Source organism: Nicotiana tabacum, chromosome 1 (assembly GCF_000715075.1).
Source record: "Nicotiana tabacum cultivar K326 chromosome 1, ASM71507v2, whole genome shotgun sequence".
NCBI classification, from domain to species: Eukaryota; Viridiplantae; Streptophyta; class Magnoliopsida; order Solanales; family Solanaceae; genus Nicotiana; species Nicotiana tabacum.
The window spans coordinates 115581907-115596778 of NC_134080.1; the positions used below are offsets into that span (position 1 = coordinate 115581907).

General features: G+C 37.2%; 2 protein-coding genes across 2 annotated transcripts; one reads left to right on the forward strand and one right to left on the reverse strand.

Moving 5' to 3' along the window:
* Positions 1 to 1459: 1459 nt before the first annotated feature.
* Positions 1460 to 3590, forward strand: LOC107782593 (hypothetical protein At1g04090). Its single transcript, XM_016603489.2, has 2 exons — positions 1460 to 1616; positions 1793 to 3590. Exons 1-2 carry the CDS (start codon positions 1520 to 1522, stop codon positions 3364 to 3366), a joined length of 1671 nt encoding a protein of 556 aa, XP_016458975.1. The 5' UTR covers positions 1460 to 1519; the 3' UTR covers positions 3367 to 3590.
* A 1885-nt stretch (positions 3591 to 5475) lies between these two features.
* LOC142163560 (ubiquitin-fold modifier 1-like) lies at positions 5476 to 14486 on the reverse strand. The gene is made up of 5 exons (XM_075220856.1): positions 14415 to 14486; positions 14196 to 14311; positions 14010 to 14107; positions 12615 to 12647; positions 5476 to 5728 (listed from the first exon to the last, which is right to left on the reverse strand). The coding sequence occupies exons 1-5, from the start codon at positions 14484 to 14486 to the stop codon at positions 5649 to 5651; spliced, it is 399 nt and encodes a 132-aa protein (XP_075076957.1). The 3' UTR covers positions 5476 to 5648.
* Positions 14487 to 14872: the final 386 nt, after the last annotated feature.

Sequence of the window (14872 nt, forward strand, 5' to 3'; positions counted from 1 at the left end):
CGTGTCAAAATGACAAGGCATGTCCAGTCGCGCTAAAAGGCCAATGAAATCGTGCCACGTGTGCAAGTGACATGTTCTGGCCAATCAAATGCAGTCATGTCATACTTCAATTTGATTGGTCGAAAAGAGTTTGTTCTTATCACAACTCTTCCCTTCCACAACTATAAATAGGGGTCTTCATAACTCAAAAAGACACCAGAAGTTATAACAAGAAGCAAGAAAGAGCTCGTGGATCAAACGCTGCAAATTCCTCCACAAGTTTCAAGCTTCAAGTTCAAGTTCAAGAAATCAAGTTCAAGCTCAAGAACGAAGAAGAAATCAAGCTCAAGTTCAAGAATGAAGAAGAAATCAAGTTCAAGCTCAATAACAAGATCATCGTTCGAGGCAACAAGCACATATTCAAGATCAAGCTCAAAGCTCCTTGAATTTATTTGCTACTGAAAAGTAGAATCAGAGGAATCATAGAGATTGTAACACTCAAATATTTGAAATAAAATAATACGATTGTTGCGATATTTTCGGTCTTGATTTTATTTTCACGACGCCAATTTATTGTCTATAGTTCTATAACCATTGACATGGTTACACGCGCAAAGCACGTATTATAAAACTAGTTCCTTGACTTTTCGAATATTTATTTTTTTATATTTTGACTTCGCTTAGTGAAATTTTTTTTTGCTTCCGCTACTGGATTGACAATTTCCCCTTTCTAAGCTCACCGTATCAAGTATTCCTCTTAATTTCTCATTATAGTCATATTAGGTTCCTTTCAATATTATGTATGCATACTCAGAGTCAGAGGTAGTAGTTATGATACCAACAACTTCTGAAGACCAAAAGACCCAATTGCATGAGGTACGTAATTTCTTGTTTGGGTACGTTGCAAATTTCCAATCACTCATTCATTACTTTGACAAAAGTTATTTTGTCGGTCATTTATATGCATGTTGTCGCTGCATGGAAGTTGGTTTTCCTATTAGGGGCGTTCAAAGAAACCGAAAAATCACACCCAATCAAAGACGAAAAAAACTGATTCTTTTTATATATTGACATTAAAATATTTAAAAATACAGATAATATTTAATTAGGTTACCTTAAGAATTCGACAAACCGAGAAAATGAGCTATGTGACGATTGAAGGTTAGACAAGAGACCAATAACGTAAATTTATAGGAAATTTCAGCACTTTGTAGATAAAACTAAGACATGAACCAAAAAGAGAATTTTGGAACTAGAAGTCAAATAGATTTAAAGGAGAAATTAATAAAAGCTTGAATAATACATGCAATATTCCTTATAGTATAGTGATAAGCATCTAGCATGCTAGCTTGCACCAAATTATAACAAAACTTGTTGTACTCAATATCTTGATGGGACCAGTAAATTAATTGCCTTGGCCTACAATTCTCAACCACCTCAAACTTGGAATATGCTTTTTCCCAATCTATTTAGTACTTGTTATGATATTTTCCCAATCTATTCTAATTAAGTTGCTATTCACAAACATTATATTTCTCTCATGGGAAATTGTATTCCTTCTTTAGACAAAGAAAGGAAAACTTTGCCCATCGATACAATTTTCAAGCTTCCATCTTCATTGCCTAATTGGCCACCAGGTTTGATTTTCACATTCTTTTTACTTAGTAGTTCTCGAGTCGAAAAATTACGTTAAAATCAATTCAAAACCGAACCATGAACACCCCCTTTAAGTACATTAATTGGTTTACATATCTTTCATTCATTTTTTCTTTTATGTTTGATAAGTTTAATGAACTTGAAACTCTAATGACAGGTGGGGAATTTGGAAGTGGATATGTTGATTTAGAAGGGCTAAAAGTTTGCCAGATTGTGACATTTAACAAAGTTTGGGCTGTTGATAAAGGAGGGCCAGATAATCTTGGAGCAACATTTTATGAGCCTTCACCAATTCCAGATGGATTTTCCATGTTTGGATGCTATTGCCAACCAAACAATCAACCCCATTTTGGTTGGGTACTTGCAGGGAAGGACAAGAATAATGGTCAAACTCTAAAGAATCCAATTGATTATACACTTGTTTGGAGTAGTGAGTCCTCAAAGCTCAAGAACAAAAATAGCATTGATGATGGCTATATTTGGCTGCCAATCCCACCTGAGGGTTACAAAGCTTTAGGCCATGTTGTCACAACCTCACCTGAAAAACCTTCCTTTGACAAAATCCAATGTGTTCAATCCGGTTTTACCGATAAATTAGAGGTCGAGAGTTGGATCTGGGGTGAAGGTACAACGAGCAATGCGTATGGTATCAATGTTCATAGCATAAGACCTCAGGAAAGGGGCATAAAAGCACAAGGGGTCAGTGTAGGTACATTCTTAGCTAGGATCAAAAGTGATCAAGATGATGATTCCAACACATTATCCCTTGCTTGTTTAAAGAATAACAAGTTTGGTACCTTTTCTTCTATGCCTAGCCTTGGCCAAATTCAAGCATTATTTGAACAATACTCTCCACTTATTTACTTTCATCCCAAAGAAAAGTATCTTCCTTCTTCTGTCAATTGGTATTTTGCTAATGGTGCTTTGCTATACCAAAAAGGTCAAGAATCCAATCCTAGTTGCATTGAACCAAATGGCTCAAATCTTCCACAAGGTGGTCCCAATGATGGTGCATATTGGCTAGACTTGCCAACTGACGCGAAAGACAAAGAGAAAGCCATTAAAGGAGATTTACTAAACTCTGAGGTGTATCTCCACATTAAACCAATGCTAGGGGCAACTTTCACTGATATAGCTGTGTGGATCTTCCATCCATTCAATGGACCTGGAACAGCTAAACTTGGCCTAATCGATGTACCATTAGGGAAAATAGGGGAACACATCGGTGATTGGGAACATGTAACACTCAGAATTAGCAATTTCAATGGGGTTTTGCACAAAGTATACTTGTCAGAACATAGTGGAGGGACATGGCTTAATGCACCACTGGTGGAATTCCAAACTGGTAACAAAGTTGTGGCCTATTCTTCACTAAATGGGCATGCCATTTATCCTAAACCAGGGCTGGTTTTACAAGGGACTGGAGATATTGGGATAAGGAATGATGCAGCTAAGAGTAACTTGGTTTTAGACTGTGGAGAGAATTATTCAGTAGTTGCAGCTGAAAATCTTGAAATAATTGAGCCACCCTGGCTAAATTATACTAGAGAATGGGGACCAAAAATAAGTTATACACGGGGGAATGAAGTCAAGAGAATTGAGAGCTTGCTGAAAGGGAACTTGAAAGCTGCATTTGAAAAATTGGTCAAAGTATTGCCAAATGAAGTTTATGGAGAAGAAGGGCCTACTGGTCCAAAGATGAAAGGTAATTGGAATGGGGATGAAGTTTGAACTTTGAAACTCAGTTCTCATCTCATATATGAGAAACAGAATTGAGGCCTTCATGCAAATTAAAGTGTTTTGTAATTTAATTTCCACATGTAATTTAATGTCTCCTTTTTTTTTAAAATTCAATTCATTCTCCGAGTATTGATATTCTGGGAATGGAGAATGAACTGGAATAGATTCTTTTCTACATTTGTTGATAAATAACAAGAAAGAAAAATTGCTACACACTTTTAGATCCCCGTTCTTCTTATACATTGATTTACTCGGGAAATTTCCATTTCCTTCAATTGTGTGCACAAGTTTCTCCTTCTATCATGCTTTTCACATTTTTGTCCTACTCCCTCCGCTCTAAATTAGTTGTGGTGTTTCTTTTTACATGTACCTTAAAAAACTACTAATAGAATGAGTTTTTTACTATAATAACATTATTTATATCTTTAATCATTCGACATATTAATCTCTCTTTATTTAGGTGTCTTATCCATCAATAAGGCATCTAAAATACTCACTTTGATAAGTGAAAGTCGGCTGATGGAAATGAAGAATTCACTGGCATAGAGTAGATAAACAGACATAGGATAAATAATCTTCGTCTACATTGTACCTAACTCCTAAGTATGCAAATTGACCGTTTTCTAAATTGAATTTCTATTGCTCTAAGTCTTCAACTTTCTTAGCAGAATCTGCCCCGTTTGGCCATACATTTTGGCAACGTTTTTTCAAATCTTTTTTGAAAACATTGTTTGTTCATAGATTAATGATCTATTTTTGAAAAATTTCTGAAATTATTATTCAAGTTCCCAAAATCTAGTTTAGGGTAGATTTTGGGTGAAACTTGTTCTCCCACTCACAAAACTTCAAATTTTCTTCAAATAAAATGCATGTCCAAACATAATTTCAACTTCCAAAAATTATTTTTCAAAACTACTTCAAAAATTATTTTTTCAAGTTTCAACTAAATCTATGTCCAAACGCTAGCTTCAACTTCAATGTTCGTTGAATCTTCAACTTTCAAATGAGTTTTTAGTTCTATCTCCATATTTTTTATAAGTATATTTCAAAATAATGGAATTTGTTTTAAGATCAGGTTTTATAAGAGATTGAACGATACAGTTAGTTAAGATCCAAAGCAATTAAATGCATTAGTAATGTACTTGACTAAATGCTTAAAAGACTAAGGTTTAGCCAATCTGAACAATCATAACATTACGTGTTTGTACTCTTTCAATTTAGATTTTCTATGCGATGTAATCAATATTTTTCATTTTCAAGACCAATAAAAACTAAGGGCAAAATAGGGGAAAATGATAAATTATACCTTGATTTTCTAAAATGGCAACTATTTTGGACCACATATATTTAATAACCGTGACAACTAATACAGACCGAGGGAGTATTATTTTGGACACTAACTTCGATTTAATACTCTATGACACTTCCTCTTTTTTTCTTAATGGGGAAATCAAAGGACGTTAGGCTTATTTTTCTTTTGATAAGAATGATGTATAATTTTTAAGTCGTACAATGACTATTTTTAGGATAATTTGTTTTAATGCTTTGGCATTGTTTAATCTACGTTATGTTAGTAACTAGCTTCAAAACTAGTTTTATAACTTAAAACTACAATAAAATTAGTTAGCCAAGCAAACACCTTTCTTACCTCACCCTGTGTACGGAAGCAGGAGAAGGAAAGAAATTGGTGACATTTTCTAGTCCCTCGATTTATCTGTGAGAAAAAAAGGTTATAAAATACAAAAAAAAGGGAATGATTTCCTTCAGTTAGAACCTAAACAAAGTCTACTAACTGAAATCTACAACCAAATAAGAATTAGAAAACCTGTCATCTCTCCTTATATCTCCTCTAATTTCCCTTCCCCTACTTCCCAAACAAGGGACCATATCTTTACCAACCATCCAGAAACCGAACAGCAGCAGAAGAGAAGTTTGAAAATATATATCCACTTAGAAACCTGCCAAGATCTCAGAAACTAGACCAATTCTTTTAGCCACAACAGAAGGGATAGAAATAGAAGCAACAGTGTCACCATCTTATTGATTACTCCAATTAGAATTTTGACATGGCAAATTGAATCCTCAAGTTAGATATCAGTCTCTCAGCAAAACCCATTATTCATTCTTTTTATAAATATTGTTCATTTCAATCTGATATTCAACTGTACTTAGTATTACAACATCAAATGATGAGAACATCTAAAGATATGTGCTAATCATTTGGGAAATGATATCCCCACCTCCTACGTAAGATGAAATATAAAGCTAAACATTCAGAATGAGATCCACGAAGCACCAACCCTATCGCGAGGAATTAGGCGCAGTTCAGATCCATGTTTAAGAAAGACGTTACCTGAAATAACATTTGAGTTCATATAAATCCAAAACCAGATAATCTAGGAAAATAGAGGTTCAGCACTGAAGGATAAGATATTTAATCATGTCAGGGTAAAAGAATAAACAATCGCCGCCAATTGTTGCTAAAAAGTCAGATCAATCCACAAGGAAAAGACAAGAACCAACTCTCCACCAAAAAGTTCAAACACTATCTTTAGCAGTCTCAGATTGCTCTAAACAAAAGAAAAGATGAAGAGAGACTCCCAACAATCTTATTCTTCCACTAACTAGCAAAGTTTCCTTTTCTCAATATTCCTATGAAAAAATGGTACCTTGAGCTCCATGCAACAACTCTTTCTCCACTTATCAGCTTTTTAATTCTGCATTTCTAATCTATTCTATAGGCAGAAAGAACAAAAAGGAGAAGCTTGTGTTATAGATTTGCATGCTTTCTTACTTCATCCATAAACTTATAAGATAGCTTAATCCAATCTCTATTTCTATTCTTCCTTTCGAGTCGAGGGTCGAGTCGAGGGTCTTTCGAAAACAGTCTCTCTACCTCCCCAAGATCGGAGTGAGGTATGTGTACACATTACCCTCCCCAGACCCCACTTGTGGGATCCCACTAGGTTTGTTGTTGTAATCCAATCTCTAGTCTTCATTGGTACACTTGGATTTTTCCAAATAACTCTATTGAAAGTGCCCTTAACCGCTGTATGGAGTATCCTAAATTTGATTTTCCTCACTTGAGAAAATTTCCAGTGGAGGTTCAAACCATGACAATCTGATTATTTTTGAAAAGGTAACATATTTGTATTAAGTATAAAATTGGTTACACTAAATCATTGTAACCATCCAGTAATTACAATGAAAGTACCAGAGGGGATAACTACATCAGTAAGACTCACAATTGGTCTAAAACATCAAAAATACATTCACCCTCTTCTAGATACTCCTGGTTACACCAAAAATAAAAAAGCATTAAACAGCTCATCTTCAACGTTTGTATTGAACTATGATTGTCCTCGAAACATCTTTGATTCCTTTCTTTCCATATTGTCCACCATATGCAAGCCGGGACAATCTTCCATCTCTCCTTCTGACGGGAATGATCCCCATCTCTTTTCCAACTAGTTAGAACTTCTTTGATTCTCCCTAGCATAAGACACTGGATCCCCCTCAGGTTGATGAATATCTTCCATAGTTGATCCGTAACTCTGCAGTGTAAAAAGAGATGGTTGACTGTCTCCTCCTGAGCTTCGCATAAGTGACACCTGGACCCCAGTTGATATCCTCTCTTGAGTAGATTATCTTGTGTCAGAACTGCTTCTCTTGCTAATAGCCAAGTGAAACATGCCACTTTGTATGGAATTTTTACTTTTCCGATCATCTTCCACGGCCAACATCCAATTTGATTATTAGATTGGTTAAACTCTTTATAAGCAGATTTGGCATTGCCAGAACACCTTATCCTCAAAGCTGGAAGTCCCTTTGAATTGTTTTAAGATGCTATAAAAATCTATCAGCCTTTGTATTTCCCAGTCTTTTAGGAGTCTTCTGAACGTAAGATTCCACCCTTGACCTGTCCACAGTTCTCCAACAAGTGAGACTTGCTGTTGGTTCAGAATGTAAATGTCTGGAAATAGCTGCTTCAAGGTTCTCTGTCCAAGCCATTTGTCTTCCCAAAAAAAAGTTTTCATACCATTGCCCACTTTGAAGCTGGACCTATTGCTGAATTTTGGCCATAGATTCCTGATGGACCTCTACAGGCTAACCCCATAAGGGCTATTCATAGATTTGGTTGTCCAGCTGTCTTCCTTCCCATACCTTACCTCAATTACATTTTTCCACAAGGAATGTTCTGTTGTGGCAAACCTCCATAGCCACTTCATCAGCAGAGCATGGTTTTGTTTTTTCAGATTCCTAACCCCCATCCCTCCTTCCTTCTTGCTTGTTGTAAGGACATCCCATCTGACCAGATGGATTTCGCTCCTCACTGGCACCTTGCCATATGAAATTTCTTCTCAGGGCATCAAGTCTTTTTGCTACACTTGCAAGCATAGGAAATAGTGACATCATATAAGTTGGCATAGCATCCAATACATTATTAACTAGTGTAAGTCTTCCTCCCAGGGATAAATATTATTAACTAGTGTAATTCCAAGCATAGGAATTAATTTCTTTTCACACTTCTCAACTACATCATTCCAGATCCCTTTAGATTTGCTTTTTGCTCCAAGAGGCATTCCAAGATAGACTGTTGGCAAGGTTCCTACTCTTCCTCCTAGAATATTCACCAAGCTATGAATATCCATTACTTCATTAATTGGATAGATGAAGCTCTTATTCCAGTTAATGCGTAATCCAGAAATAGCTTCAAAAAAGATGAATATCACTCTCAAAATAAGCACCTGGTCTCTATCAGTATCACAAAACACCAAAGTATCATCTGCATATTGCAGATGTGTAACCTCCACAGACACTGGATCTCTATAATTTACCCTGAAACCCCTGATCCTGTTGTTAGCTTTGGTAGATTTAAACAGGATGTTTAAACCTTCCATTGCTAGAATAAATAAAAAAGGGGATATAGGATCCCCCTGCCTCAGACCTCTCTGTGAAGAGAAAAAACCAGCCGGAGAACCATTTATCAAAATTGAGAATTTAATAGTGCTGATGCAAAAATTAATCCACCTGATCCATCTCTCATCAAAGCCCATCTTTATTAATACTCCAGCAAGAATTCCCAATTCAGATGGTCATAAGCTTTTTCTATGTCTAGCTTACACAGAATGCCAGGTTCTTTGCTCTTCATTCTAACATCAACACACTCGTTTGCAATTAGGATAGCATCCATGATTTTCCTACCTTTGATAAAGGCTATCTGTTGAGTGTCCACCAATTTGCCAATGACTTTTTTGATTCTTTCTGCCATGATCTTTGAAATTATTTTGTAGAAACTTCATATCAGGCTAATGGGCCTGAAGTCTTTCAGTTCTTTAGCTCCCACCTTCTTTGGAATCAAAGCCAGCAAGGTGGCATTGAAGCTCTTTTCAAAGGTCCCATTTGCATGGAAGTTTTGGACAGCAGCAATAACATCTGAGCCTATCACTTCCCAGCATTGAGTATAGAAAGCCATGGTGTATCCATCTGGACCTGGGGCTTTATCCCCTGCACATGCTTTTACACTCTCCCAAATTTCCTGTGGGTCAAAAGGACTCAATAGCATCTGGTTATCTTCTGTATTGATGGTGGGACAGTCCCTTAGGTTGCATTGTGGACGCCACTCCTTAGTCTCTGTATATAGATTTTGATAATAAGCAACTATCTCCCTCTTGATATCTTTAGGATTCTCCACAATTTCTCCGTTCACTTGTAAGTTATCAATGTTGTTGTATCTTTTGTGTGCATTGGCAGTTCTGTGAAAGAATTTGGTATTTATGTCCCCTTCTTTCAACCATACAGCTCTGGACCTTTGCCTCCACAAGCTATCTCCTCCTTACTAGCATTTTCCTCAAACTCTATCAATAAGGCATATTTTTTGTGTTTCTCTTCATCATTCAGCATCCTCCATTCTTGGGTTTCCTCCAGTTCAGCTAATTGGCCAAGTATATTCAGTTTCTACATCTTCAAACTGCCTTGTATTGATTTGCTCAATTCTTTGAGTTTCTCCTTTACGACTTTCAATTTGAAAGCTCGAACATAATCCGGTCTACCTTCGCAAGAGAAAGATTCCCACCAGCATTTGGCTCTCTTTAAAGCCTTCCGTCAATAACCACCAATTTTCGAATTTGAAATAGGATTTAGCTGGTTCCCAGTTCCCACTTTGAAGCAACAGAGGAGAGTGATCTGATGTGACCCTGTGAAGTATAGACTGTTTGATGTTCCTAAACCCTACATCCCATTCCTCAAATACTAGAAACCTATCCAATCTAGCAGCAATAATGTGTTCAACCCCATTTTTCCAAGTGAAACTATCTCCCAACAATTGCAAGTCTACTAGCCCCACATCATTGATGAATTCAGAAAAATCTGCCATTGATCTGGTGAATCTGCTGCAATTCTTCTTCTCTGACGGGTATCTAACAGTATTGAAATCCCCACACACTACCCAAGGCCCAGTGAATAAGCCCCTCGCAGTACCCACCTCCCACCATACTTCTTCTCTTTCCCTTTTATCGTTGGGAGCATAAATACTAGATACATGCCATACAAACTCTTGTGTTTTACCACTGAACTTGATTGTAATGGAATACATCCCCACGCTACTGATTTCCTGCTCCCATACCCTACTATCCTACATAATTAGAATACCCCCCCCCCTCGTACCACTTGCTTGTAGTTGAGCAAATTTCACCCACCTATACGCCCACAAGTCTCTGACAATGTCTCTAATTTCCCCTTCTACTTTTGTCTCTTGAAAACAGTAGACTTCTGCCTTCCAGCTGCTCATCATATTTTTTATCAACTCCCTCTTCCTATATCTATTTAGACCCCTAACATTCCAAGAAACAACTTTAATCATCATTTATTATCTAAGGCCATATAACCCCTGCTCCTTGTGCCATTACTTTTGAATTTGCTCCCGAAGTCTAAGTTTCTTACTTCTTTACTTTCTTTCTTTTTTGGAGTGGCTGCCTCCATTGTTAATGATGAAGACTCCATTGTATTGCGCCTCTTGCCATCTATTTGCATAAATAATTGGAAAGCTTCCTTCTCACACCCTTCGAATTCCATCCCAAATTCTTTGCTCAATTTGATAATATTCTGATGCACCCAAATTGGATCGTTAAAACTCTGGGTCCTCCTCTTCTTCATTGATTAGAGAGTTTAAAGGAAGAACATCTTCTATGCCCCAATCCCCCAAGAAATTCCCCTCCCCAATCTGCATGTCAGAATTGTCTTGATCGGCTGTCACTGGTTGTTCCATTCCGTTGATGAGAACCATGGCACTGGCACTGGCTACCTTGGTCGAAGGTTCTGCCTCTTCAATTCCTTCGTGATTGTCGACAGAGTCTTTCTCTATTTCCACGTCTGTTTTCTTTTCTTTTAGTTGAGATGGCTTGGATCTCTATAAGAAATGGGTCGTTAGTTATTTCATAATGGGCTAACTGGTTTGGGCCTTTGCAACATAACTTAAGAGAAGGGTATGCCTGTCTTGTGCCCAAACTAACAGATTGTTTGGGGCCCAAAATTTCAATTGCTGGCATGGGTATTTGGTCACACGTGACTAGCACATGTGCCCTAATTTTAGAACCCTCTCCTCCCTTCGATGAGCCCACGTGACCTTCCAGATTAGCCACCAATTTGAACCCCTTTTCCAGTAGGTCTCCGCTATTAACCGAAGGATATGGACTTCCTCTATTACCCAATAGACTATTGTCTTCATCTTCTTCTTCCTTCGAAAGCGCCGCCAGCACCGTCGCCGGTAACTCACACCAGATGGGAATTTTGAACAAATAGCCATCACTTTCTAGAAGTATCTCCCTAGGAACCTTACTCCCATCCCCCATCACTTTTATTCTAGCCCATCGGAGGTGGTTTTTGAGCATTGTTTCCTCCTACGTTTCAATCCATCCCCCACACTGATCTCCTATGGTTTTGAGCACTTTTTACGACCAAAGATTAACCGGCAACCCCAAAAGCCTAATCCACACCCAGCCCCTCTTCACCTCCTCCGGCCAGTAGCCGATGGTAGGGTTCCACCAACCTGGGCTGATTTTTGCATTCTTCCATTGCCACTCTCCATTGAACACATGCTCCGCTTCTTTCCTTGATGGGAATTCGAAGAGGTATTGAGAGTCATTCATCGCATGTACATTCATGCTGATGGAAGACTTCCAAGTGTTGCATGCCCATTTTCTAATGTCGTTCAAAGGTGGAGTTTCCTTTGGTGATATCAAAACTTTGCCTACTAAGCATCTACTCAAGACATCTTTATCTGTTATCTCTGAACCTCCAGGTATTGTGATTTTGGACCTACTGATTCTGATAGGAGAGGATTTTGTCCCTTCTGATGACCATCTGTTGGTTCTGATTGCTTCTTAAAAGATGACTCCAGACGGGGGGAAGTTACAATCTGGACCTTCTTCTCCTTCTCAGGCACATTTATGAGTCTTAGGATCTTCTGGGCTATGTCACCCCACCCAGCATTTACTGTGATTTTCGGTGTAATAATAACTGACTTGTTATCCCCTTGTACTGCAATAAAACTGATGTACCTACCATATTCATTATATTTAAGGCTGCAATAATATTCTGTGTAGTGATCTTTCATAGACCATCTCTTTATTGCCCTGTTGTGTTCCTTAGAGGCCACCTTAAATACATCTGTCACCCATTTCATCACTTTAATGCTAACAGTTGTTGTCCTCATTAATTTCCTGCTGCGTTCAACCCATTCGAACCATACTTCTGATCTAGTTCTATTTTTGTGATATCAAAAGATTTGAATCCCGCGTTGTAATATATCCTGTTGCTGTCCATGTCTTAAGGGGAAAAATATGAGTAAAGAAGGGAATGAAGAAAAGGAGTTCTGGTAGTTATTGCACCGGAAAAAGCTATCTACAGTCCTAGGAAGTAGGAAAGAGAGTTATCTCGGGTAATGTGCCTGGGAGCATTTTTGAACAAAAATTTTTCATCTCAATATTTCATGTTACATTCTGATTATAGATCTCTACATCTCGTAAGGAGCTCAAAGAAGACCATATTTTTTGGTAAACAAGCCACTAAGCCTCGAAAATCCCTATGCACTAAATTTTTATCAAACACGAGGAATATATATTTTAAAACATCCATTCCCAAATATTGTTTATCGTCCAGAAAACAAATAAACCACCAATTAGCAACCAACAAAAAAAGATGAGGTAACTATAAAATAATCATGTAAAGTGTGACATTACCTGCACTTTGCTGAGGATTAATTCCCACTCCATCTGCAACAAGACAAAAGGAAAAAAAATTAAAAAAAGAAGGAAATGTAACACAACCTTATAGTAAAAGCCCAAGCTTTTCTAATTATTACATGCAATAAATAATAAGCATGTGTTTCTACTTCCCTTTGTACATTGAAAGGGAAGAGCGAAGAATAGCAAAACATCGGGAAGAAGGAAGCAAAAACATTGTTTTCTTGGTACCAAATAGGAAACCCGATTTACATTGGCAATCTCAAACATCAATTTTTTTAACAGGAAATATTTCAATCACTTCCCTTTCGGAATTTTAATCCAAATGTCACCCGAGAATTTAGGATTCACGGAAAATCAACTTTAACCTACGAGGAACTGATGAGCACTACATATCATTTTTATTCATAAGTAGGAAAAATAACTCAATAACGATTACATCATACCAACTTAATACATAGTTCACTCTAGTGTCACTTACCTTGATTAATTTGTTTGTTTAAAATTATATAACTCTTAGGAGAATTTTCTTTTTGTAGATAATAACTTTAATTAAAAGAACACCGAGAAGTGCAACCCAAAATTTACTAAAAAGGTCAGCCCACAAGACAAAACCCACCATTCATGAGACAAAAGAGCACATCCAAGACCACCTAAAATCCTAATACCCCAAATCCAAATTGAGAAAGTTAAGACTGCTAAACCCGATGCTATAAACAATCATCTAATCCCCTCATTTCTTCACAAGCATGCTATTGGGTTCAAAGTTGAAGTTTGCATTTTGTTAGAATTTCCCAAATTGGTTGAGAGAATGGGAAGTTGTTTCCTTATATGGTCTTAACCAATCCTCATCTTGTCAACTAATTGAGTTGAATTACGGCCAAGAATCATTTAGATAGTATTAGAGTCACATCCATCCCTAATCTTGTTTTACCCGATGTTGGACTCGCATATTATGTTGTCCGTGGATGCGTGGAAAGGTGTTAGAATGTCAAACATTGGTTGAGGGAACGGGCTATCGTCTCCTCATCAGGTAGCTCCTGGGCCTGGGGTAAAATTATGCCCCATATCCAACTTCTTAGGCTTTTAGTCTCCTCTTTCTTACTACAAACTTTAACTTCTTTCTATAGTGATATTATTATTATTGAAGTTACTCAAGATTTGTTCTAGATAAAATCAATTTTATAATTCTTATTTAATCAGTCAATGGATCAATCAAATACGCCTCAATCTCAATTAGGGTCAACAGATACACAATTTACTTAATTTCCGGGAACCAAACCTGGGCGTATCGGACAAGACCAGTGTATCCTAACTGACTAGACTAATCAAAAACAAAATACAAAAATAGAAAACCATAACAGAAGGCAAAAGGAGAGGGGAGAAGGGTACCATTAGTGATGATGGCGCTTGTTTGGGGAGGCACTTTGAATTCCTCCGCCGCAAATTTGAGAACAGCCGTGAACGGGGCTGCCTCCGGTAAGCTAAAACTGATATCAACAATAAAGGAGAAAATCCATAAGAAAACACAAATGATACATTAAATTATGAGGAGAAAAAAAAAAGAGAAATACATACACTTTGAATGGCAATTTGGGATCGGACGTAAGAGTGACTTTGAACGACACTTTTCCTCCACTAGCAGCAGCACCTCCACTATCTTTTCTCACTACCAAGCAACTAAGCCAAGTATACTAGGGTAAAATCGAATCTGAAATCCTAATGGAGGCATACTAGGGTAAAATCACAAGATATTCTAATTAAACAAAGAAAGTAATCATGTAAATCAAAGCCTACATTGGCCTGTATCAAATAATACGGACAAGTGCAGAATCCAAACAAAATGTCAAAAATTGGGGGTTTTAGCATAGGCTCGTTAGGGTTAAGGAAGAACTCAACAAAATCAATCAAAACACATAGACACAGGGGACTAAATACTTAAAACCATAAAGCGTTTTGAAGAAAAGGATTTTCAGAAACCCTAATTTAGAAAAGAGCGACTAAAATCAAAATAGTTATTTGAAACGGGAGATTTTTAAAGAAAAACGTTTAATAATACTCGAATCACCTCAAATCTATAAAGATCCGAGAAGAATTGAACAATAGCGAATCTAGGGTTTTCGGAAAATAGAAAAGACAGAAGAAAATCGGTTAAAAACTCATGAATTCAAACGGAAAACAAGAGGAAATCCTTTCTTGTACTGTATTGGAATTGTTCTGCGTTTGAAGAATCCAACTTTGGCTTTGTCCTAATA